Below are 27,127 nucleotides of genomic sequence, written 5' to 3' on the forward strand. Positions count from 1 at the left end.
GACTTCCTTCCGTCCGACTTCCGAGTTCCGAGTTCTCAGTAAACCATTGTATTCCTTATTCCATCATCCCCGATGTTGTTTCACTTCTTGTGAAAGTAAGTGAATGGGCTACTTTTTGGTGAAAAAGTTATACTTTGTTTTGAGATATTCAATTATGGAACTTTAAGTAACTTTCTGCGTCAATTGCCTGGGCATAATTGATTTGTTGGTCTTTTGAAGACAAAAGGAAGTCCCTCACCATCTCTTGGTTCCAGTCGCAGTTCCTAGCAGTCAGCAGTCAAGTGATGAGTCGCAGATCGATAACGGGAATGACTCACGCTTTTAAATTACTTTAGAAGGAATAAATGATTCACAGGGTCCTTCTCTCTTATATATATATATTGTGTAACATATGACTGTTTTGTCACAAGTTACCTGCCATTGTCGCCTTTCTAAACTTTATGAGTAAGTCAAAGTCTGCTGAAAAGTTTTGAATAAAAATCGAAGAGTCAAGAGAGTTGTCGACTGGTTTTCGTTCGTATTGATATTGACAAATATTTATTTTTGGTCCTGATTGCTGGAACTGACCTGGTCAAGAGTTAACTATTATTGTTAAGTTTTATGTTTTCGTAGTTTCACCAATTTTTCTATTTAAAGAGTTGTGCTTTTTAACTAAAAAAAATAATTCTTTTCTATTTTCTTCACTTTGGAGGTAATGGAAGTGGAAGACATCTCTTGTTGAGAGGGTTTTCACCTTATTTAAGACAACTTACTTAATCCCAATTTAAGTCAGTTACATTTTAGTCACTTTATTATTCTTTAGTTTATGAGATACTCTTCTTTTAATTCTTATAGATAAATCCGTCAACAAATTATTACAGTTACAGCCATTAGATCTTTTTCCACAGCCAGCCACGGCCACAGTGAATAATGAATTTAAAAGAAAAGGATTAAAAAAAAAAAAACAACAAATAATGATAATAATTTAGTGATTGTGGTAATGATGATGATCATATTAATAATTATTTATATTGATGATGGTGGTGATGATTATGATACAAGACTGTACTGTATGTATTTTTATAACATTGGTTTTGGTGTCAAAGATTCATTCTTTAACTTTAAAGAGCTTTAAGAAAGCATTTTGTTTGGATGGAAAGAACTTGTGTCTTGATTGTCTCATGATCTTCTCAGCTAATTTAATTAAATTAATATTAATAACACAATCATTTTTTTATGGTAAAGACAATGATTTATTTCCATTTGTCAAAGTTTTGGAGATTTTTCCTAAACAAATTGGAACAATAAAAACCCCAAACAAACAAACCCAAAATGATTATTTAATCGTGTCATTTGTTTTTCAAGTTGGGACTTTCAAGGGGAATAAGTATGTCTGAGAATGAGGAGAAACCTCCCGCTCCACCAGTGAGGTTGGAGAGCACAAGGTAAGAATACGTAGATGACTTACAAAGAATTTTTGTTTTATATTTTATTTGTAGTGAGCTAGATGAACATTTATGTCGCATGACTTTCATTTTCTGATATTAAGCATCTCATCTGAGCTTTTGTTGTTGTGTTACAATTACAAACTATACTTTATATACAATCCAGCACAAGTTCAATCAATCTCTTTGGACAAAATTATAATTGGATACAAAAACTATCGGATAAATTGTAGGGTTACTTTGAATTGAAAGGTGATGGATGCGGTTTAGAAAAGAAGATCAATCCTTGTACATTTTACTGAAACTGTCATGCAATTCTTGGATTCCAAATAAATAAAAATTTGCTGTTGTTATATTGGTGGGAGGTGATGGGTGTGAAAAACTGGAAAAGTGTGCATTGCATGTGATTTGTTTGCATGGAATCTGTGTAAGATAAGTTCTGTATGCTGGTTGGATCCTATTGAGTAACTCACTCAACCCTCGCACCGATAATATCCGTAGTTTACCCGGGTTACTTAATATCCGTAGTTTACCCGGGTTACTTTTGTCCCATGCCTATTTATTACATTTTTTCTGAGACAAATTATAGGCTTAGTATCAAAGCTAATGTTTATAATTTTTACATGTTAATGGTAGTTGAATAAAACTATTCATGTATATGCTCATTTTTAATACATTTTTTACAATTTTGAAAAGTAGCAAAAATCTTTAGGATTGAGTGAGTTAAAAAAAAAAGATAGATGACAGAATGCAATAATAACAAAGTGCAATAAAGAAAATTTTGGTGACGTATTATCACTGTTCTCTGGATGGGATTTTTATCACCGATGACAAAACTCTTCATAATGGAAAAAACCTAATTTTACAGTCGAGTAGAGCCAAAAAGCTATTCAATCTCATAAGGTGAGAGATACGATGTGTCCTTTTAAAATAGACCTTCTGTTTAGTTGCAGGGAATCATTCCAGTGACAAAGATATTGCTATCTCTTTTTTGACAAAATTTTAATTATACAAATACAAAAAATACAAGGTTTTGTCATTGTACAGCAGAATTGGATTGTTTTCGAAAAAATGTCCTTTCATCCCACATTTGATGACATAAACAATGGCGTTACATCACTTCATTTCTTGAATTGAAAGCAATGGGAATTGGTCTACCTTTGAAAAATGTATACAACAGCTTCTATGAAGAAAAGAATTCATATAACAGTGCCCTATAGGCCCATGTAAAGGTACCCTATATAGACCCATATATTAAATGATGGCCCTAATACTAATACCATTTTTTTTTTTTTGGTCTTTGTCTCATTGTCTAGAGGCCCTAGGTTTTTAACTCACTCAACCTTAGAGGTTTTTGCTACTTTTCAAAATTGGAAAAACTGTATTAAAAATGAGCATGTACGTGAATAGTTTTATTCAACTATCATTAACATGCAAAAGCTAAAAGCATTAGCTTTGATACTACGCCTATAATTTGTCTCAGAAATATGTAATAAATAGGCATGGGGTAAAAGTAACCCGGGTAAACTAGGGATATAGTCAGTGTTAGGGTTGAGTGAGTTAACACACACCTGCCATATTATTTGACCATGAGCCATTCACATTCTTAACTCAGGGGTCTGATCTGGATCTGACTGTTAATCGAAGTCAACTCAATTCCGAGGATTTGTATTCGAGGGCGGAGAGAGTTGTTGAGAGTGACAGCCATTGTTGGTGTTTAGGCTGAAGAATTTTGATAATCTTCTTTTAAATGTTTCTAAATTTGTTGTGTTCACACATGATTCGGGAAGAGCGTTCCTGTCTTTGATGGTGCAGGGTGCAAATGAACATTTTAAAATGTTTGAGTTTGTAGATTGGTGTTTTAGTGTTTTTGAGTGGGTTAAGGGGATGGGTATTGTTCTTATGGCAACCACATGGGTTCTTATCACTCAAAGTAAGTTCTTTTATAAGTTTGTAAAAGTAAAAAAAGAGACGCTATCAAAGATGCATACATGAGATGTAATCAATACTATTTAATTACTTTTTATTTTGACTGCAGAATCAGAATGGTTTAGGCCCAAAACATTCTGTATTACATATTTGTTCTTTATGGAAGCTGAAAGATTAATTTATGTTCAACATCCTCACGCAACTTTGCTGTTTATATTTATCACTGGTTCAACATGTCCTCTCTGTATTCTTGCTTAAACAGCTATCATTTGTCTCGTATCTAAATCTAACTGGCAGACACCAAATGCAAAGCAAAAGTAATTTTGTGAACACTGAATACTGCTTTATAAAGCTTTGCTCACCATGATATGATCAAGGAATTTTGAAGTGTGCTGGTCTCATGTTCATTTTGTGTGTATGCAACTCTAAAGGTTTAATTTTTCATTCTTCTTTTTTTTTAATAAAAAAAAAAATAATTGTGGAATAAAAAATAATTGAATTTAATCAAAGCAAGCTTAGGCAGTAGTATGGTCCCAGCTGAGCATAAAATAAAAATGAAACTAAGGGAGAAAACTGTCATCTGTTTTTTATGCAAATTGAATTCCAATTATCCTGCTTGTGTAAGATTTTCTTTTCATTTGATATATATATATATATATTTTTATTTTGTGTTTTCAGTTTGTATAATATCATATTTTATACATTGTAAATTTATAATGATTTTTTTTCATCTATCCACCTACATAGATAATTTGTTTGTGGGGGAAAATGTGGACATTTATAAAGAATGTTTGTTGTTGTTTTTCTTGACCATTCTGCAACGTTGTTGATCAAAGTACTCACCATGGATTGCAACATAATTTTCTTTTTGTTTTTAAATATTTTGTTTTACCTCTATCTCCCCCCTTGGTATTTGAATTGCATGTTGTGTTAAATGTATTATATTATTAAAAAAAGAAATTTAACCCTAATACACGTTTGTCTGCAAAAGGAGTGCGGCTTTCATGCCAAATCAACTACAACCACAGCATCAAGTGCCTAGGATGAAAGGAAATAAAAGTGCCGATAATCTTCTATCATTGGTTCCAAACAGGTATTGTAATTAAACCGAGGGGAAAAATATGATGATAGAATGGTAGTGTAGAAACAATACCATATTGATTCGTCGTAGAACATGAAAGAAAAAAAACCCAAAAAACAAAACAAATTCTATTGTACCGTAGGTAAGCTACAATGTAAATTTAAAGAATTTCATCTTCTGGAACAGCTGCTTCCTTTAAACGATTTATCTGGATCAATAGCGACATGTACTTATTCGCAGGTCTGATAATCCAAATGGTTTTATGGACTCATTGTTGTCATGGAAATACCCTCAAACCACAACAAAGTTAAATCAGCCCATATTTGTGTTCGGTTATCAGACCTGAAAATGTGTGCACATCGAGCAATCATGTTTTAATTTTATTATTTGATCAGATTTATTTTTAGGATTAGTTTTTATGATTTACTCGTTTTAATTAATATTTATAATGTGTGATCAAAAAAACTTTAGAACTAAAAATAGTAAAGAAATGTATGAGATGGTGCTCAATATCATGTTTAATCAACACATCATAAAGGCATATTTTTATTTCTAACACTCTTTCATCTTTACAAACATGGATGCCATTGTTGATTTTGGATGGTAATTTTTAAGGGCTACAGCATTGATATATAACTTTCTTTGTAATACAAGAAACTTACGGCATTAATTTTAATTAATGAAAATTGTCAAAATTATATCAAAAGTGTCTATGAAATGCATAATGTTCTCTCATTTAACACATTTAACTGTTAGTAAATAAAATCTTTTTGTTGTGTTTGTATGAAGTTACATCATTAAAACACATAAATCTTGTCACACATTTTATTATAAATTTTTCATATTTTTTTTTCCTTCTGATTCTTCCCCACACCTTTCCGTTTTTTAAATAGAATATATTTTGAAAGTTTTATTCATTTCTTGCATTCAGCTAGTTTCAATCGTGGGCTGAAAATTTTTCTTTTCGCTAACTGCTAAAATTCCTCTGCTTCACACCCTGTACAGAAGTTTGGCAATAACTTATGTGGTTGTTTTTGTTGAATATCAAAGACTTTTCTTCTTTTTTTTTTTTTAATTCTTAATTTTAAGCAGATAACTATTCTAATGAGAATTTTCTAAACTCGTGAGATTACATTATATCTTGATTTAAAAATTAAAATTGAGCTTTTATATAGCGCAATATCCATTAAATATGCTAAAAGCACTTTACAAGGGGTCCCTGGCCAACAACATGGAGGACGGGACATGGTGCCTCTTAGGCGATATTACAATTTTTTTTCGGACAGAAATAATGCTGTTCACAGCCAGGTACCCATTTTACACATGAGTACGGTGAGATAATGTGAGTAAAGAGCCTTCTCCAAGGACTCAACTATGTGCCGAGCGAGGCTCGAACCCAGGACCTTCTGACCCGAAAGCGAGTGTCATACCACTAGACCAGATAGCCGCACGATTTATGCAGTGTTTGATCAAGTTGAAAATCCATACTATTTTAAAAGACTGAAATTCTTTTGATGGTCTCCTGAAAAATATGATAAGATGGTTTGACGTGCCATCGTGGAAATCATAAATTTCAACTTAAATTTAATTGCTCAATTTCTTTTCTTAAAACGTTCTGTTTTTACACATATCGTAAATAACTCAATCACTGTTTGTTTTTTAAATAAAAAAAAAATTGAAATGCCTACTTCATCATAACTACGAGAAAGCACCCACGGTACTTCCTTTTTAAAAATTTTTTTTCTAATCCATCAAGCAAATATTTATATCAAGATAATGTTTCTGTATTGTTTTTTTTTTTAATTTCTATTTGGAATGACAATTCTTATTTTACTAATGAATGATGATCAATTCAATATTACATAATTACTATTGTAGTCCTTCAGAGCCATTAGGGCCAAAGAGCAGGATTTATCCTGGTGTCTAGAGCACGAAATGGACAATAGCAATTGATTGCAATCCTTTGGATAGGACGGTAGTCTATTGCAAAGCACTTTTGCCAGCCAATCGCTGCATTGTGGACAGGGGGGAGAAAAAAATCTCGACTTCACCTGGGATGGATCTCTGTTCCTTTGTGTGTGAAGCGGGTGCTCTAACACCTGAGCTATGTCACCCCCCTGGATTGCCACTTCTCCATTAAATTAGAATTTATGTAAATTTTTAAAACTCTATAAAATGCAATTGAATGCTTATTTAGTGGATATTTTATCAGAAGTTGAATAACTATTAGTCTCTCAGTCCTGCACTGCAAAATTTCTATGAAATTTTTTTGTTTGTTCCTCAATTGGCTACCCTGATTATTGTCCATAGTAGTAAGCAGGAAAAAATCTGGCTTTTTGGGTCTTAAAAATCTGAATAACTACTCCTGTATCAATTCATTTTTTTTTTTTTTTTCACCGTAATTTGTAGTCTGTATTAAAAATTGTTTTTATTCAGCGTATTTTATAGACGAATTATAATTGAACTTGCCTTGTATTTTTAAAAAGTTTACCAAGGTTAGACGAATAGATCTAAATTGATAATAGTCAGGCAGTGTGTTGGCCACATTTCTAAATTCCTGTTTTGTTTATTTATATATATTTATTTATTTATTTAAAAATTTATTTTAGTTTTACGAACTTAGCGCACTATTTCCAATATGCTTTCTTTCATATTGATGAGGTATTATATACACGACAATACTTTTGATTTTGTGATAGGATTATGAAAAACTAGTGAATGTCTCAGATTTTTTATTTTATTATTTTTGTTGTTGGTGGTGTATTGTTTGCCAATGTGTATACATTTTATAATATTATTTTGTACTAATGAAATCTATATTACTCTGTAACTGTAATGATTGTTTTTCTCCTCCTGATCCTCTGCCTTCTCTTCCTCCTCCTCCTCCTTCTCCTCTTCCTTCCTCATCCTCTGCCTCGTCAATTCCCTCAACCTCTTCCTCCTCCTCCTCCTCCTTATTTTTCATGTTTGTTGGCACTCTCTTTGTACTGTATAGCGTCTTCATTTCCTTTCCATTGCTTAATCAAATTGAATAAGATAATGATGATGTGTTCACTCCTAATTGTTTGTATCCTATTTCTCCCATTCTCTTGGGTTTTTAATATTTTAATAATCATTTATTATTTCATATTTTTCTATTATTATAAATATCACATTTACACGACGCCTTGCAATAATTAAAAGAATAATAAAATTTTTATTAACAACTTTTGTCAACATTGTTGTATATTGATAACATCTTGATCAACTAACTAAACCATTTTAACAAATATTTGTCTTCATAATTTATAGGGAAATTCAGGTTACAGAATATTGGACATTTACTAACTGCTCTGTTTAAGGGTCTCATTAGATAAGTTCAGAAAAGTGAGTGGAGCAGGCACTTATGTTGATAACAACAAGAGATGAAGTGAGTAGGAAAGTGCCAGAAGACAATAGAGAATAAAATTTTTTCGCAGCGGTGATGGGATTTGAACCCGCAACCTTACTGGTACGACAACTCCGCCTGGCCGGGGAGAGCGTGACTCTACCGTATATCCACGATCTGTCATTAGATAAGTTGTAGAGCACTCGCTTCACTTGTAAAGGGACTGAGGTTGATCCTGGGTGAAGTCGAAATTTATTTTCTGACCCCCTTCTCACTACCCTCTGTCCATCCAGCCGTGTTTGGGTAGCTGGTTTTGTTAGATGTTGGGGAATTGATAGACTGATTTCCTGTCCAAAGGGTAGCAAGGAATTACTATCAACCGTTTCACGCTATAGAAACCGGGATAAGCTCCAGCTCCATGGGCCTAATGGCTCTGAAGGACAAACTGCTATAATTTTTAGTTTAGATTTTAGATTATTTACTGACGTCTGTTGCTTTTAGATAAAAGATTATCAAGTGTGTCAGTAGATAGGCAAAATTCTGCTGGTACAAGGTACGTTAATAATCTGATAAAAATATTCTATTTCTAAGGTTATTTCTAAATTACACCATTTCTACCCATAACCACTTTGTCACTTTGATACTTTATTCGGATTTCTCTCTGTCTAGACCAGAAGTGCTCATACTATTGAATGCTTCAAGTCTAGACTGAAGACAGAATATTTTGAAGGACTATTTCACAATCACATTCTTCGAATTCCTTTTGTACACAGCAGTGGTTAATAGATTGGCTCTTGTAACATTTCATTTTTTAAAAAATTGAAAATATTTTATTTCAATTGTGTCTTATAAAGAACAGTTGAGCACATTCAGTTGAGATTGGTTTTCTATAAATTTTATTTATTTATTTATTTTTATTTATATTATTTATTGCAAAATAGGGGACGTTTTTCCTCTTCTCAAACCAATTCAGATCCACAATAACAATATTCTAAGATATTCATTTAATATTCATAAAAAGATGTAGATAGATGGATTGCTTTTCTTATGGATGACATTTTTTATTGTTGTCATTTTGGCCAGGCCTGTGAGTTTTTTCTCATCTTAATCAATATTTGATATAAAAATTTTCTGGCCAAAATGAAAAAAAAAAACAAAAAAAAAAAAACAAAACAAGTGTTTTGTCAGTTCGAGTAGAATTCATTGGAATTAGTTTAGCTTAAAAAAATAATTGTCGGGCTATCATGGTTGATTTTCTCCATATGAAATTACAGAGAATTATTTGATTTCAAGAAAAAAAATTACGTTAAGACATACACAGAACATAGTATACTGTAACTCTGTTAAGCTGTAACTTCTGTCTATATTTTTATTCATCACATTATAAACGTCTGACTAAAATTTCACATCAAAGTAGCAAACTGTGATACCAGCACCCGTACAGATGTGCCACTAATACAAATTCAATAAGTGTTTACAAATTTTTTTATTCAAATTTAGATTATTTCTCTACGGATTCTGTTGCTGAAAACTAAAATTTGTGAAAATATTGTAATTTTGTTTTGATATAGATTTTATTTATTATTATGTTTTGGTTAGTTATAGTGATATATACAAATGTTTAGAAAAAGAATTGAATAAGTGTGTACGAAAGGTGCCAGACAAAGAAAAATACAAGAAAAAAAACCATCCCAAAATATCAGTCGACCTCTACTGGGGATCGAACCTCAAACCTTCTGATTACTGATGTGCTACCATTATGTAATAATAGGTCGACTGATTTTTTGGGATGCTTTTTTCTTGTATTTTTGTTTCTTGCTTTGTCTGGCACCTTTCATACACACTTGTTCAGTTCTTTTTCTTCGCTTAGATAAGTGTTAAAGTGTTAGTGTAAAGGCAAATTGTCAATCAATGCATCGTGAAACACGAATTTCACTTATCAATCCATTTAAAAGTTATCAATAGGTTTAGATAAAATGACAAGATTTATATGATAAGTGGTTTTCACTCCCCCCATCCACCCCTCCTCCCCAACCTCAAACATCCCGTGATGATTACATTATCCATTTTTATTTTTTGAATTGCAATGTTTAAAAAAAAACATTTTTTTATTTGGGTGAAGACCTTGGCAAGGTATTGTATCTTTGTATTTTGCTTACAATTCCTTTATTATTTCTTCTATACTATTTAAAGACACATAACTGAAATTTGTTTTCTCCACTTTTGCTTCTTAAAAAATATTCAAATTGCAGAAATTTATTTGTCATATCAATGCCACCTTATCTCCCTCCATAAAAAAAAACCCAGCATAATATAAAAAGACAACCAAAAAAACCCCCAAAAAGAACCCGAAACAAATAACCCCCCCCCCCCCCCCCCCAAATAACCCTTACCAAACAAAAGAAACAAACAGCTAAATTAATGTTTGTTTCTTTAATATTATCCAATTTCGATAAAAAAGAACAAGCAAAAAAAAAATAAAACACCAACAAACAAATAAAACAAAGAAAAAAAAACAAAAAGAAAAGAAATAAATTAAGCTACAGTAAATTGACTCTGATCTTGTTAAAAAGCAGATCAATTAAAATTCATCTTTAACTTTATTGTATAATTTATTTATGTATTTTTTTCATTTGACCACTACAGGGAGATGAACAATTCTCAAGAATACAAACCTTTACCCAGGGAACCAGACAGTAAGGAAGAAAAGAAAAAGACCAAGATTACAAAAGGTCAGGAAAGTTCATCTGAATTACTGATATATATATTATTTATTACAATAATATTTTTCTTGGAAAGATTTTGATATGGAAAGGTGATCTTTGATCCACAACTGTAATGTTTAAAAACTTTAATAAAAAAATATGACAAGTTTTGGTTTTGGTTGAAAATACACTATACAAATGAACAATTAAACAGTAAATGCACCCATTCATTGTCTGAGTCAGAGATTTTTTTTTCTTTTTGTAAGCTGAAACATTTTATGTCAAATTCCCCCCCCCCCCCGGACCATACAAAGAAGGTTTGTAGCCATTGGTGGTCCTTGATAAAAGGCTTGCGTAGAGTTAAGAATTTTAATTTTTTTCTAATTATGTAATTATGTATCAACTTAATTTGATAACGAGCTTTTATATAGATCCACTAAACATGCTCAAAGCGCTTTACAAGGGGTTCCTGGCCACCAGCAACACTTAACATTTAGAGTGGGACATGGCGCCTGTTAGGTGTTCTTACATTTTTTTTTTGGACAGAGATAATGCTGTTAAAGGCCAGGTACTCATTTTACACCCGAGTACGGTGATAGAATGCAAGTAAAGAGTCTTCTCCAAGGACTCAACTGTGTGCCGATCAAAAAGTGAATGTCTTACCACAAGACCACATAATTGCTAAGTACCTAATTTAGAAGATTTATTGTCCAATTCGTCAGAATTTGTTTGTTTTGTTTTGTGTTCCAGGAGGTAAAATGGTCAAGCTTACAAATGACAAGCCAGTCATCTCTTTCCCGTCCAACTTTGAACACACAGTACACGTTGGGTTTGACCCTTACACAGGAGAATTCACTGTAAGTGGTTTTGAGATATTTTTGATATACCCTTACACAGGAGAATTGACTGTAAGTTGTTTTGAGATATTTTTGATATACCCTTACACAGGAGAATTCACTGTAAGTTGTTTTGAGATATTTTTGATATACCCTTACACAGGAGAATTAACTGTAAGTTGTTTTGAGATATTTTTGATATACCCTTACACAGGAGAATTCACTGTAAGTTGTTTTGAGATATTTTTGATATACCCTTACACAGGAGAATTCACTGTAAGTTGTTTTGAGATATTTTTGATATACCCTTACACAGGAGAATTCACTGTAAGTTGTTTTGAGATATTTTTGATATACCCTTACACAGGAGAATTCACTGTAAGTGGTTTTGAGATATTTTTGATATTTCAGTTCTTTTATTTCAGAAAAAAAAAAGAAGTTATAGAAAAAAAAGAGGTTTAAAAAAAAAAGAAATTATAAAAAGAACAAAAAAACTTCTTTTACAAGCTATAAATTAAAAACTGACTTGACGTTTGCTTGTACTAAGGGGAATAATAACTATATTACAATATTTTGTAATGGGCCTTTTTATAAAAAATCCAATATATCATGAAATAGCATTTTGAGTGGGTTTATTTTGCCAAAGCATAATTGCTGCCATAGGTTTGTTCCAAGACATTTTGTTATTTTGATTTTGATGTTGTAAAGCGACAATAACTTTAATTACCTGCACTGAATTATTGTGTCTGTAAGATGGGTGAAAGAAATAATATGGATTGCTTCCTTACTTAACTCTCTTGAGTTCAGCATAATTGAAAATCGAACAAAAAAGTTGTCCGATTTCCTTGTCGTATGAACTTGAGAGAGGACAATTTGATTTTACTAAAAGAAAACGAAAGACAGTGCAGCACGATAATCTCGAACACGGAAATCTTGAACAAACAGGCCCGGTTCCAACTTGTTTGAGATTTCCATGCTGCATTGTATTACTGTTGTTGTTGTTGTTGTTGTTAATTCATTAAAAAAAAAAGCTGTTTGCTTTTTGTTGTTTTATTTTGTAATGTTTTTTTTGGTTTTATTTTGTAATGTTTTTTTTTGGTTTTATTTTGTAATGTTTTTTTTTGTTTTATTTTGTAATGTTTTTTTTTGTTTTATTTTGTAATGTTTTTTTTGGTTTTATTTTGTAATGTTTTTTTTTGTTTTATTTTGTAATGTTTTTTTTTGGTTTTATTTTGTAATGTTTTTTTTGTTTTATTTTGTAATGTTTTTTTTTGTTTTATTTTGTAATGTTTTTTTTGGTTTTATTTTGTAATGTTTTTTTTGTTTTATTTTGTAATGTTTTTTTTTGGTTTTATTTTGTAATGTTTTTTTTTTCTTCTTGATATGATCATTAATACAATGTGTTGTTTATCTTCCAGGGTATGCCAGAATCATGGGCCAAGCTTCTCCAATCTGCCAACATATCCAAATCAGAACAGAAGAAAAATCCCCAAGCTGTCTTGGACGTTCTCAACTATTACGACACATCAGCCAAGGAACGACAGGACGACAAATTTATGCTCAACATGAAACCTGCAAGTATGTTGAATGAATGTTTTATAATCCGGCGAAAAGATTAAGATTAGTCTTATTGATTTATAATTCTAATAATAATAATAATAAGATTGAAATTTATTTATATTGCGCACATTCCTCCGTACAATAAAGCTCTAGGCACATCACAATTGCATCAATCCATTCAAATCTCTCTCTCTCTCTCTCTCTCTCTCTCTCTCTCTCTCTCTCTCTCTCTCTCTCTCTCTCTCTCTCTCTCTCTCTCTCTCTCTCTCTCTCTCTCTCTCTCTCTCTCTCTCTCTCTCTCTCTCTCTCTCTCTCTCATCTCTCTCTTCTCTCTCACACATCACCACACCCCTCTCTCTCTCCCTTCCTTCTCCATCCTCTCTCTCTCTCTCTCTCTCTCTCTCTCTCTCTCTCTCTCTCTCTCTCTCTCTCTCTCTCTCTCTCTCTCGCTTTCTCTCACATACACATTGTTTTCAGCAAATATTAAATTTTGGCCTTAAATGAGACTTGCTAAAGACTTGTGAATTAAAAAAATTGTCAAAATCATTCATTCCTATAACAAATATATTCATAATAGTAAAAGACAATTCTATTGCTTTGTTTTCTCCAGGGAAGTTCATAGTTGATTGTTCTATTTTTTAAAAAGCCATTTATTTAGACGAATGAAAATTAAAGTTAAATCAAGTGTGTGAAAAATAAACCAAATCAACTGTCCGTTCCGTCATCTTTAATAAAGAGAGAGCCAAAAACATGGTCATCAAAACGTCTGACACGGTTTTTACTTTAATAGACCATTTTGACTGGGGTCTGTTGATGATCTGAGTCGTATCGCTGTCATTGCTCTGTGGCTGGAACTGTTGCTGTTGAGGTACATAATGATGTGGTCAATATTAATCCTGATTTAATTATCAAGTGCGTCGGAGTGGGATCCTCAAAAGTGATTTTTCTTTTTTCTTTTTTCTAGGTCAAAGTTCATCCAAGTCCAATTTATCAGATAAGCTCTCTTCCATGGTTATATTGTCTCAGGTAAGCCTGAATTTGAATTGACTTTTACGGAAATACCAACTGAACTGCAACACAATCAAAATCATTCTTCTGGGATCAAAGAAAAGGACAAGAGATCATATCACACTCATGTTTTTGTCACTTCATTGGCTATCTGTCAAATTAATAATTAAAGACAAGATTACAAGATTAAAATCAATCTTATTGATTTATAATTCTAATAATAATAATAAGATTGAAATTTATTTATATTGCGCCCAATCCTTCATACAATAAATTACTGTTCTTTGCTTTAAATGTATCAACAAAACTAAACTTGTCCTTTATGTTTATGCAACCTAACATTATAATATTATACTCTTCCTCTCAAACTTTTTAAGATCAAATAATCACCTCCTTTCTCATAGGCCGTTTTTGGAATTTTTCCCCCAGTTTCATGATGAAAATGTAGCAACGAAGCCACCTTTTTAAACAAATATTTTAATCTATTTCATTAGAATAGATTTGATGGACCAAAACCAGTTCTCATTATAACATTTACTCAGCTTAATTAGTATAAATGTCTGAGTTGATTTATATTAATTGTATGCACTTACATATTGTGGCGGTGTGATTGTAATAATAATATTAATAATCATAATTAATAATAATAATAATAATAATAATAATAATAATAATAATAATAATAATAATAATAATAATAATATAATAAATAATAATAATGCTGAAAACTTATATAGCGAGACACCAGACTCTAAGCGCTTAATAAAAAGGTACTTATAGTAAGCGTAATATAAATGAATATCCTTATTGTTGTTATTATTATTTTCATTCTCACTCATGATTTCAGACTAACAAACAAGACACAAGTCCCACTGTGTCTGCCAATGGAGAGGAAGAGGACGAAGATATACCACCCCCACCTATAGCCGCAAGGCCAGACAAAACTAAATCTATAGTAAGTGCTGGTTGAAAAAAGAGCTCATATTTTCCCTGTGGTTCGATGAAATAGTCATTTGAGTCTTGTTAAATATCAGGATATTTTCGTTTCAGAAGAGGATTTCGATAAATGGTTATTTGTTTGTTTCAGGCGAGATGTAAAAGTGCATTTCTTCTGTCATCCTCTGTGCATTCGTTTATCTTAGCCTATTGTTCTCCTTTACTTTGATTTGACTTACTTGACTTATTCCCATCGTTCCCTCTAGAGAATAATATAGGGACATGAACATATGTTACAGTGAATGACATAATCAGTCAGACGGTGAAAAGGTTTGAACTGAGATTTTGCCAAGTTTAGTTAGAAGGTCAGTTTTTATCAAAAATGATTTCTTGTCATAAATGATTAAATCAACCCTTTTTGTACATCTTCAGGAAAAATCAAAGCTTAATTTCACTTCTAAATATTTTGTACAGCTAGTCAAGTTGAAAAAGTATGAAATTTGAGAAAAGTTGTTGGATACCTTTCCCATACATCTGACCATAGCTTCACGAAAAATCAACTGATTTACTTCAAATAACGATTAAAATGCTCTGGTGAACATATTCTTTCAGAAAATGCAATAATAAAAAAAAAGAATGCAAATCCAAACTTGTCATCTTTCGACTGATTATGTCATGGACTGACACATTTCTGCTTCTCCTGTCCTGTCAACTGCGGCAGTCAAGGCTTCCCTTCAGGGCTGTAAACCTCACTTTGATTCTTTCCTTCTCAACTGTCTTCCTCCATATTTCTCTTATTCTTCCTCTCTTCCCTTATTTTACTGGTGCTTTAATTACCATGAAGTGTTGTATGCGTAAGCAATGTTAAAATATTTGATAACAAAAGTATTGAGAACTTGTTGTGGTAACCGCAAGAAAAATTTTGCCACTTGCCCACTTTAACAGAGGTTGAAATAAAAATTCATTTTTGTAACACTTAACACACACAAGAAGACAATGTTTTTAAGTCATCTTCAGAATTTCACCAACCTCTTCGACTTAAGTAATGATATAATGATCCATAATCTTAGAGATTGGCAGGAATGAGGAGCGTGGCTCAGCGGTACAGTCTTTGCTTCGTACCCAAAAGGTACCGAGCTCGATCACCCGCTGCTGCTACGCTGTATGGCCTTGAGTCAGTGACCTCGCCCTAGCTCAATTTGCGTCGCTGCACTTCTGCTCATGCCTGGGTTATTCCAATCTTCCCTTGGATATAGACCCTAGAGTCAAATTTCCCCTTGGGGATGAATAAAGGAAATTTAATTTAATTAATTAATTAATTTATTTTTTGAATTGCCTAAAAACTTGTTTGTACAAAGAGCTGACTTAACTTAAACAACCCAAACTATTTACTTTACTGAGTTGTTTGATTATAATTTTTCATTATCTAATTGTTGTGGTCCCCAGTACACAAAGCCTTTAGAGCAGGATGAGAAGACAAACGAGTCGGGTACGAATCACAAGGCAGAGAAACCAAAGAAGGCCAAAATGACCAGTGAGGAAATAATGGAAAAGCTTAGGACCATCGTCTCTATAGGTGACCCCAATAGGAAATACACCAAGATGGAGAAAATTGGACAAGGGTAAGTGGAGGGGATTTATGTTGGAATGTCTATAGGTGACCCCAATAGGAAAAACACCAAGATGGAGAAAATTGGACAAGGGTAAGTGCGGCTATGTGATCTAGTGGTATGACACTCGCTTTCGGATCGGAAGGTCCTGGGTTCGAGCCTCGCGCTCGGTGCATAGTTGAGTCCTTGGAAAAGGCTCTTTACTCACATTCTCTCACCGTACTCAGGTGTAAAATGAGTACCTGCCGTAAACAGCGTTGTCTTGTCCGAAAATTGTAATAACAGGCGTTATGTCCCGTCCTACATGTTAAATGTTGCTGTTGACCAGGGACCCCTTGTAAAGCGCTTTGAGCACGTTTAGTGGATATTGTGCTATATAAAAGCTCAATTAAAGTGGAGGGGATTTATGTTGGAATGATAGGACTGGAGAGTTGACGTGTGTACAGATTGAATCAGTAGATACAAATTTCTTTGTTCAAATTTAGTCGAATTCAGGTTTGTTTTTTGTTTTTCTCCTCTTGATTTTTATTTTTTAAGGTTAATAGTTGAAAGTATGACTTTTTCCACTTGGAACTGGATGTTTGATCAAATTGAGTACACAATACATTTAGGGTTGATGCACATTTTTTCCCCAGTGGCATTAAAAAAAAAAAAAGTGAGCTTTTATATAGTGCAATATCCACTAAACGTGCTCAAAGCGCTTTACAAGGGGTCCCTGGCCAACAGTAACATTTAACATTTATGACGGGACATGACGCCTGTTTGGTGATATTACAATTTTTCCGACAGAGACAACGCTGTTGATGGCTGGGTACTTAATTTTACACTTGATTATGGTGAGAGAATGTTGGTAAAGAGTATTTTCCAAGGACTCAACTATGCGCCGAGCGAGGCTCGAACCCAGGACCTTCCGATCCGAAAGCGAGTGTCATACCACAAGACCACATAACTGCTCAATTAATTATGAATTTGCCCTAAGTATGATTTAAAACACTTCGAAGTTATTAATATTTGATGCATGGCAACAAATTTTCAATTTCAAAAGGATTTTCATTGAATTGACGATGCTTATTTAGTTCTGTAAATGGAGTCTTTGTATGTTTTGCACTAATTCTTGGCTCCTTTCCTCTTCATATTTTCCTCACATATTTGATGCAGTTCTGCCATGTCTAGGCGATTTGAGGAAGTCCAGTATTTCCTGGCGTTGTGGAATACAGGCATTCTTTTAATGGGATCTTTTATGATGTTTCCTCCTCTTGGTGTTTCCCTGTTTCACATTTTTCTCCAGTTCTCCTCCACACTGAAGTCTGCCATTTTTGTTATTGTTAGGCGGAAAGGTCTTCTCGATTTGAGATTATAATTTGAGATACACTTGTGTCTCTCTTTCTCTCTCTCTGTGTCCAAACAGAGCATCAGGAACAGTGTACATAGCAGTAGAAGTGGCAACTGGCAGGGAGGTGGCCATCAAGACCATGAATTTGTCACAACAACCCAAGAAGGAGCTCATCATCAACGAAATCCTGGTCATGAGGGAAAACCAGAACCCCAATATTGTCAACTATCTGGACAGTTATTTAGTCGGCGAGGAGCTGTGGGTAGGGACTTGTTTTTTGTTTGTTTAAAAAAATAAACGTTTATCATGGATATATCGTATTTTATCCTTTTAAATAATGGATATTTATCTCAGTCAGCCAGAGTTATTGTAGTGAGACCTATAAAATTGTTTTACTCTTTCAAAGACGTTTTTTACGATTTATCAAAGGCAATTTGGAAAATTGTTCATTTGGTTACGCGATTGACTTAAATTCTATTTATGAATCATTCCCTTTTGTCTTTCTTTTTATCAATGCAAAGTACCAGAATACGATACCTACACTATTCAATTCAACAAACACTCTTGAAGTCTCGTGTTTTGGATAGTTGTAATTTTGTCAAATTTCAAAACAGTTTTTGGACTCTAATTTGAAAGGAAGTCATTGAATATATTTTTAACTACTTATACATGGATGCGTGATCAAATGTAATGGTATTCATCAATTCTAAAGCAATTTAAAGTAAACATTCTTAGATTTAAGTGTGATGAAAACTCTACATTTTGGATTGACACAGTTTTTTTCTTCTCTCTATTCAATTTTGGATTTTTTCCCCAAAAAGAGACAGGTTTTGAGTTAGAAGACTGTGGCAATTATGAGTTAAAAATCGATGGATGGGGTTTGTGTTGATTTTCTGTTTTTGAAATTTGTATTTCTGCCTTTTCCAGTTATTTTTCTTTAGAAGCACTATGTATAGAGCAGCTGAACCAATTTTGTATTGTGATTTTTTGTGGGAGGGGGGGGGGGGGGGGGGGGGGGCGAGGGATCAGTGTGTATTAAGAAATTTAATAGAAAAAAATTGTGTTTTTAGGGAAGTTGATTTTCATTGATGAGGGAAGAATTCAGAGCTGAAAGGGCTAAAGATGATTTCGTTATATTTAATATTCAAAACTCTTTCTCTTCCCTCAGGTTGTGATGGAGTTTTTGGCGGGAGGATCTTTGACAGACGTTGTGACGGAGACTTGTATGGATGAAGGACAAATTGCTGCTGTGTGTAGAGAGGTGAGTTATATGTCAGTTTGAATTGGATTTCGTTTGTTTTTAAAGTCCGCTATTTGTCATTGAGATTAAGATCAAGTGAGTAAATCTGACTCGTATATTAACAACACAAAATAGACGACGTTTCGGCCTTTGGCCTTTCTCAAGTAAACACAAAATACAAATATATTTATATTAGATTGTCATGATAATATAAAGGAAAATTTGTAAATGTGTGTGTGTGTGTGTGTGTGCAGTGAAACCTGTTTAAAATTTAACATGAAGTTTGAGATTGATTGTGAAAAATCTGCTGTTTGTAGAGAGGTGAGTTACGACTTTGTGAAATGGAATGGGTTTTTTCTTAAATTCCATTTTTAGGTCATTGTATCCATAGCATAAAATTTGACGTTGATTCTGAAAGATCTGCCTTTTACTCCAAAAAGATTAGTTGCAATTATGAACTTTTGGTTTTAACTACAAAGCAACAAAGGGGATCCTTTTAGGTCACTTGGTAATGTTTTACACCCAAAAGAACCGAGATCGTTCCCAGGTGAAGTTGATATTTCCTTATAATAACCTCTTTGTCCACCTATCAGTGATCGGGTAGCTGGGTCTGTTAGATCTTGTGGAAAGTACTTTGCTATAGACTAGCATCGTTTGCTGTTGTCTGTTTCATTCTATATACTCTATGCTCTATACTACTCTATTAAAAAAAAAAATTATGCCTTTTCCGCCACGACATCATAAGACATCGTCGTCTAGGCATTCCACGAAGGAATATAGATAACTCATCAAACAAGATGTCTGATGTCAACAGGAATCACCCATGTTGTCCAAGTGAGCAAATTGGGGGTTAATAATCTTGCTCAAGGAAAAAAATACGAAAGTGCCTGAAGTAGGGCTCGAACCCGGGCCCTTCTGGGTCACAGTGCAATGCCTTAACCACTCAGCCACTATACTACACTATACACAGTATAAACTCCAGCTACATGGGCCGAATGGCTCTGAAGCTTTACTCCAGAGTGACAAACACTTTTTCAACTTAGGTTCTTTGGAATAATGTTAGGGTAATATTTCTTTTTGTTAATTTCCCTCCCTCCAGTGTCTCCAAGCCTTAGAGTTCTTACACGACAACCAGGTGATTCACAGGGACATCAAGAGTGACAATATCCTTCTGGGCATGGACGGCAGTGTCAAACTGAGTAAGTAGGAAATAAAAGTTGAAAACCGTAGATAGTCCCAAGCCTTTGTTTTTTGCCTGCTTTATCCCATGATGATGGAATAGTATACAAGGCCAGTGTGGATCAGTAGTAGGGTCTTTGCTTCGTACCAGAAAGGTACGGGGGGGGGGAACAGATTGAGCCAAATTCGGCATTTTTATTCCAGATAGAGATTTTTGCGGGTGGTTGGATGGGAGCATCACCCTTGAATCATATACCTATGATGTTCGCATGGGTGTACGATCCGATAGTGATGTCGTTTCTTCTTCTCTTTACTAGCCTATCCTGCTTCTTTGGTTTGTGATTGTATTTTGACAGGGGATATTTTTTTTTCTGTAAATCTTCTGCCTGTTTGTTCTTGGTTATTTATAATTTAGCTTATGATATCTTTAGGTTATGATTTTGATTTACATTTGTACTATTTTTGTTAGATTGCTTGTTTTTTTGTTTCAGCGGTCTCTCATATAACCTCAATTGTGTTGGAAGAGACCTAAAGCAACAAACAAACAAAATAGAGATTTTTAAAATTTTAAACCAAAATTTTTTGAGCAAACATGATTAAAAGTTTGGGAGGGGGGTTCCCGTAGCTAAGTTGGTAGAACAATCACTTTACACAGAAAGGGACTGAGATCGATCCATGGTGAAGTCAAGATTTTTTTCTGACCTCTTATCCACCCAGCAGTGATTGGATAGCTGGGTCTATTAGATCTGGTAAAAGCGTTCTATCTATCCAAATGGTAGCAAGCAATTGCCATTGTCCGTTTCACGCCATAGAAACCAGAATAGATTCTGGCTCCATTGGCTGAATGGCTCTGACCAAGTTAAACTATTACTACATTTATTCTCAAGCATTTTAAAGACTTTCTATGGATAAGAGAAGAAATTGTGAAGTTTTATGGCTGGCAGGCTTTTACATCATAATAGTATTTGTGTTTTGTGTTACCCATTGTTTTTGTGTCTGTAGTGCCTTAGAGCATTTTGTGGGGTCTGCACGATGTATAAATTAATTAAATTAGATTGCATTATTATGTTGAATTAAAGAAAAAATTTACAGACATTTAATTTGTTGCTTGTGGCCGTTCTCCTTTATAGGAACGCTACCTAAAATATCATTGCTCTCCTTCTCAATCTACAGCTGACTTTGGATTCTGTGCTCAGCTGTCTCCAGAACAGAGCAAGAGGTCAACCATGGTGGGCACACCGTACTGGATGGCCCCTGAAGTGGTCACAAGGTGGGGAAGCTTTTTTTTTCAGGATTTTATGTGTTAAAAATTTGAATTTCAATTGAAGTGGGAGTGTGAGAGTTGTAACGCGATAAGAATGATAAACCGTGACATCAGGAAAGGGTGTTATGATTTCTGTCTCTAGATTCACTATCAAAACCATACTTTCTTCCATAGTGGGCAGGGAGGCACTTACTGTGTCTTCTATCTGCTAATATCTGTTTTCCAACTTGCTTTCCGTCTTTGGTTTGGAATGAGATTACTTGGTTTTGTCTTTGCCCTGGGGGGGATACCCTGGCTGGGAGGGAAACAGTCAAATGTATAGTTAGAGTTTTGGGAGATTATCCTTTTTTGTCTTGTAAATCACCTCTCTGTTACGTACTGTAACATTTTTTATTTTGTTATAAATATGTATTGGTTTGTAAACATTTTAGTGTATTCCTCTTAGTGGGGACATGTGCTGGTGTCTGGATTAGACTTTGAGGAGATCTTAAACTAAGTACACTGATAGTGTGCTCTTGGAATCTACATCTGTTATCTATTTGAACTAGTTCCCCTTTGTCTTAATTATTCTTGTATGCTCTCAACTTGTAAAACTAGAATCTTTGACCACCCATTTTCTTACTTTGTACTGGCGCTGAAATGACCTAAATGTGTTGCAAGCAGTTCAGATGTCCTACCATTACACCACAGAAATAATCCGACAGTTGGTACAATTTAGGGGGCGGTGGTCCTCCCTACTTTACAAAATTGCGTAAGAAGTATTCGACTACCCGATCTTGACCCCACCCCTTTGGCTATCCCACATATTTGGACAAAGAGCAAGGTCTCATTTTGGTCTGTCTGTATGGAACACCATTCCACAGAGCATTCCGCAGTCCAAATCATTGTCTGTGTTCAAGAAAACTTTAAAACCTTTCTTTTTGAATATCATGTAATTTAGTAAAAATTATTTTTTGTGTTATGTAAAGCACTAAGAACCTCATGGCTGAGGATAACGTGCGCTATGTAAGAGTCATTATCATCATCATTGTTATTATTAATATTATTATTGTTATTATTATTATTTTTGTTATTATTATTATATTATTATTATTATTATTATTATTATTATTATTATTATTATTATTATTATTATTATTATTGTTATTATTATTATTATTGTTATTATTATTATTGTTATTATTATTATTATTATTATTATTATTATTATTATTATTATTATTATTATTATTATTATTATTATTATTATTATTATTATTATTATTACCCCTTTTTAAATAGAAAAATGAAATAATGGTCATTTGGTATCCATCTTTTGTTGACAGAAAACAATACGGACCGAAAGTGGATATATGGAGTTTGGGTATTATGGCTATTGAAATGATTGAAGGAGAACCACCGTACCTCAATGAAAATCCACTCAGGGTGAGTCTACACAGTTTTCAGTGAGATATTGATTTAGTGAAAAGGACTATTACATAATACATTATATGTCATCCACTGCTAAAAGTTGGTGTTATGTCCAGGTGTTAACCCACTCAACCCTGAGCCTTTTGACTCCATGCTATGTACTCTCCCAAGAGACTTTTGGTACTTGTCAAAATTTTTAAAAGATCTAAGCAGATACTCAATCTAAAAGAATTGTTGCATGTACATGAATATAGTTTTAATTCATCTACAAATATAGCTAATAATTTGTCTCAGGAAAGTGTAAATGTTGACTGGGCAAAAGTAGCCGCAGTCGAGTGAGTTAAGATGTTAAAAATTGAAAAGGGAAATTTCTTTCGAAAACAAGGGAAGAAAAAAAAAATTTTTTTTGTCCCTCTCTGTCATTCAATTAAAACATTTTTTTTATTACAAAATTTTTTTTCATATGTTATTTTTTTCTAAAAGAAATATAGCCTAGTTTAATGAGTCTTTGATTTAAATTAATTTTCTGATTCCTTCCCCCCCAGGCCTTATACCTGATAGCCACCAACGGCAAGCCAGAAATCAAAGAGAAGAGCAAATTGTCCCCTGTGTTCCAGGACTTTTTGGACAAATGTTTGGACGTCGATGTGGACAAAAGATGCTCTGCATCAGAATTACTCAAAGTAAGGGACAGGGAGGAGTTTGGAATGGATCATATCCTTGTTTTTTTTGTTTTTTGTTTTGTTGTCTTTTTCTTTTTTGTTAATTTTGTTATTCATCTTTAAGAGATGGGATTTTTGTTTTGTTTTTGATAAGCACCTTTTTCGGCCGTGTAAGAAGAACATCATTTGAGCTAGAGGGATCAAGTCCAGACAACAGATTTCTTTCCCTCCCCACCCTTCAAAAGTCTTTTTATTAATCTATCATAAACCTTATACTAGAGCTGAAATAGCCCAAAAAATATCACAAACACCGTTAACACCCCCCCCCCCCCCACACACACACACACTTTTGTGCTTTTAGATTAATAATGATCATAATAGTTTGAGAGAGGTATCCCCCAGCCATGCTTTAAAAAAAATTTCACACAGTTTCATCCTTTTTTTATTTCCCAGCATCCATTTTTACGGTTGGCTAAACCGTTGGCCAGTCTTGTACCCCTCATCATGGCAGCCAAAGATGCCCAGAAGAGTGGACACTGAGATATGGGTAAGAATATACACTTGCTACTTGCTTACTTATCTGTACCAGCTACCTGCTCAGCTCTTACCCCTCAGTCTTGTGCCATAATTTGAGTCTAAGCTCCCATAGTGGGCAGGGAAGCACTTACTACCGTCTTCTATCCCTCTATATAATCTGTTTTCCAACTTGCTTTCTGTCTTTGTCTTGGTATGAGATCACTTGGTTTTGTCCTGGCACTGGTCGGATACCCTGGCTGGGAGGGAAACAGTCAAATGTATAGTTAGCTTTGGGAGATTATATTTTTTCCTTTCTCTCTGTTATGTACTGTATTATGTTTTGTTTACTTATTATATATGATTTGTAAACATTTTGAGTGTATTCCTCTTAGTGGGGACTAGCTGGATTAGACTTTTTGGTGATCTCAAACTAAGTACTTTGATAGTGTGCTCTTGGAATTTACATCTGTTTTCTATTTGAACCAGTTTCTCTTTGTCTTTTCTTTTCTTGGGTGCTGTAATTGTAATTCTAGAATGCTTTTACTATCCCATTTTCTTCATTTTTACTGGCGCTGATATGACCTAAATGTGTTGCAAGCGCCGTAAAACACTTAAAAACATAAAAACAAAAACAAAGGTAAAGTTGGATGTCTTTTTTAGATGTTCTTGCTGATACTTGGATTTGTGTGTCCGAGGTGTTCAAAAGGTACTCACTCAAAAATGTGATGTGTTGGGCTGTTGACATAATAGGGACAGGAAGATAAATGACCAATGTGCGGCTATGTGGTATAGTGGTATGACACTCGCTTTCGGATCGGAAAACATGGGTTCGAGCCTCACTTGGCACATAGTTGGCTCTACCCAGATGTAAAATGAGTACCTGGCCGTTAACAGTGTTGTCTGTTCGAAAAAATTGTAATATCGCCTAACAGGCATCCTGTCCCGTCCTAAATGTTAAATATTGCTGTTGGCCAGGGACCCCTTTGAGCATGTTTAGTGGAAATTGCGCTATATAAAAAGCTCAAATTTAGAAAAAGTGTTCTTGAGAGCGGTAATGTTCAAGGAGCTCGAGTTTATCCTGCTCTCTGCAATGTTAGAAGGACAGTAGTAATTACTTGCTACCCGTTGGATTGGATGTTAGTCTATCACAAAGTATTTTCCGCACTGTCTTAAGGAACCAGCTTTCCTTTCCAATCACTACTTGTTGGACAATGATGGAGGAAGAGGAAGAGGTATATTTAGAATAAACTATAATACTAACATTTACAGTTTTGCTCAACTTAATTGTGTTAGTGCAGGATATAATCAGTCGGAAGGTGAAAATTTTGGATTCAAATTTTTTTCCATTTTCTGAAAGAATATGCTCAACAGAGCATTTTAATCTTTATTTGAAGTAAATCGGGTGATTTTTTTATGAAGTTATGGTCAGATGTGTGGGAAAGGTATCCAGCAACTTTTCTCAAATTTCATGCTTTTTCAACTTGACCAGCTGTAAAAAATATTTATAAGTGAAATTAAGCTTTGATATTTCCTGAAGATGTACAAAAAGGGTTGATTTAATCATTTATGACAAGAACTCATTTTGGATAAAAATTGACCTAATGAAACTTGGCAATATCTCAGTTCAAACCTATTCACCGTCTGACTGATTCTGTCATTCACCGTAACATATTTAGAATATGCTATAATACTAAAATTTACAGTTTTGTTCAACTTCATTTACATTTTTTTCCCCCACAATTTTTCTTTACAGGGAGATGCAGATTGCAATTTGTTGTATTACACTGCTGGCTTCTGACATTGACATTAATAAGTGGTACCAACGATGATGACGATGACGATGATGAAGATGATGACGATGACGATGTTGATGAAGATGATGATGATGATGATGATGTTGCTGATGAAGATGATGAGTGGTGTGAAGTTGGCAGATGGAAGATTTGCAGTCAAACCTGTTCATAACGTGTTCATATTATGCAGGTCTGATATCCAAACACACTTATGGGCCTAGTTTAACATATATTGTTGTAATGGACAATATTATGTGTCATTTTTAGAAATTTTCATGACAACAATGGGTCAATAAGGCATTGGGTTATCAGACCTGCAAAATAAGTGCACGTCAATCACTCTTGATCATTGATAATAACGAAGATTTCTACAAGGGGGGGGGGGGGGGTACTGCTATATAAATAGTTTTAAGAGTAAAAGAAATTTTATACCAGTGGGACATAGAGCAAGGGGTGATGAATTATACAGATGTGGATGTAAAATACGTTGTACCTCAAGACATTCTACTAATATTTTCTGTGGATATTATAGTATTACAGACCTGCCTATTAGAAATTTTTAAGATTTGTAGTTTCCAAGGGAAAAAAATGAAAAAGTCACTATAAATAGCTTTACAAATCAATATTTTGTCATCGCTATGATACACAAATGCTTCAAAGTCCTGATTTTAGGATCCAAGGGACTAAATTTTCCTTTTCAACAAGATTTATTATCAAGGGAGGCTAATTCAGCTTTGTAGCTTGCGGCAAAAATTCGTAATTCTACGGATTTTTCGTAGCACTAGGCAGGTCTGTGTAAACCAGGGACTGTTATAATGGGTTGGATTGAGTTGTGAGGAAGGGAAGGGAATGGATGGAAGGGAAGAGGTGCAATGCAAAACCAGTTTTTTGTTTTTTTTTGTTTTTAAAAAAAAATGTGAATACTGCCGTTGTTTGTGATGTAGGACTACAACATTAATTAACCCTGTGTGTTCTGGAATGTGATTTGATGCGTTGTCTGTGTGTGTGTGTGTAACTTTGTGTGTGTGTGTAACATGTGTGATGCAGATGACGTGTTTGAGGATTGTTACTCATGGAGATAATGGATGTATTTGAGCATGTGTGTGTGTGAATGGATGTGTTGAATGTGTGTCTGCGTGCAACCATCTGATGATTGCATGCTTGTGTGTATGGATGTGTAATGTGAATATGTGTAGGTGTGTAACCAACCACCTGACGATTGTGTGCTTGTGTGTGTGTGCATAAAAAAAAAGTTGATAATGTTTACATAATAC

General features: G+C 33.9%; 1 protein-coding gene across 2 annotated transcripts; it reads left to right on the plus strand.

Moving 5' to 3' along the window:
- On the plus strand, window positions 1–26,449 carry LOC144980768 (serine/threonine-protein kinase PAK 1-like). Of its 2 annotated transcripts, XM_078928547.1 has the most exons (17): window positions 14–95; window positions 1,345–1,424; window positions 4,345–4,446; window positions 10,448–10,533; window positions 11,257–11,363; window positions 12,761–12,920; window positions 13,867–13,928; window positions 14,758–14,865; window positions 16,293–16,468; window positions 17,865–18,051; window positions 18,958–19,050; window positions 20,129–20,228; window positions 21,382–21,478; window positions 22,798–22,897; window positions 23,428–23,565; window positions 23,998–24,091; window positions 25,814–26,449. In XM_078928547.1, the coding sequence occupies exons 2-16, from the start codon at window positions 1,369–1,371 to the stop codon at window positions 24,082–24,084; spliced, it is 1,659 nt and encodes a 552-aa protein (XP_078784673.1). In that variant the 5' UTR covers window positions 14–95; window positions 1,345–1,368; the 3' UTR covers window positions 24,085–24,091; window positions 25,814–26,449. The 2 variants fall into 2 exon arrangements, with proteins under 2 accessions (XP_078784674.1, XP_078784673.1); XM_078928548.1 differs by lacking the exon at window positions 4,345–4,446 and having other exon boundaries at window positions 1–95.
- Window positions 26,450–27,127: the final 678 nt, after the last annotated feature.

This window comes from Berghia stephanieae, chromosome 10 (assembly GCF_034508935.2).
Source record: "Berghia stephanieae isolate SIO BIC M18660-M18661 chromosome 10, UCSD_Bste_1.3, whole genome shotgun sequence".
In the NCBI taxonomy this organism is placed as follows: domain Eukaryota; kingdom Metazoa; phylum Mollusca; class Gastropoda; order Nudibranchia; family Aeolidiidae; genus Berghia; species Berghia stephanieae.

Bases quoted from the DNA above. Each gene is read 5' to 3' on its own strand.
- LOC144980768 (XM_078928547.1), top strand. From the start codon at position 1,369: ATGTCTGAGAATGAGGAGAAACCTCCCGCTCCACCAGTGAGGTTGGAG. The intron at 13,929-14,757 runs GTAAGCCTGAAT...TCATGATTTCAG, and splicing joins CCATGGTTATATTGTCTCAG to ACTAACAAACAAGACACAAG. The intron at 18,052-18,957 runs GTAGGGACTTGT...CTCTTCCCTCAG, and splicing joins TAGTCGGCGAGGAGCTGTGG to GTTGTGATGGAGTTTTTGGC.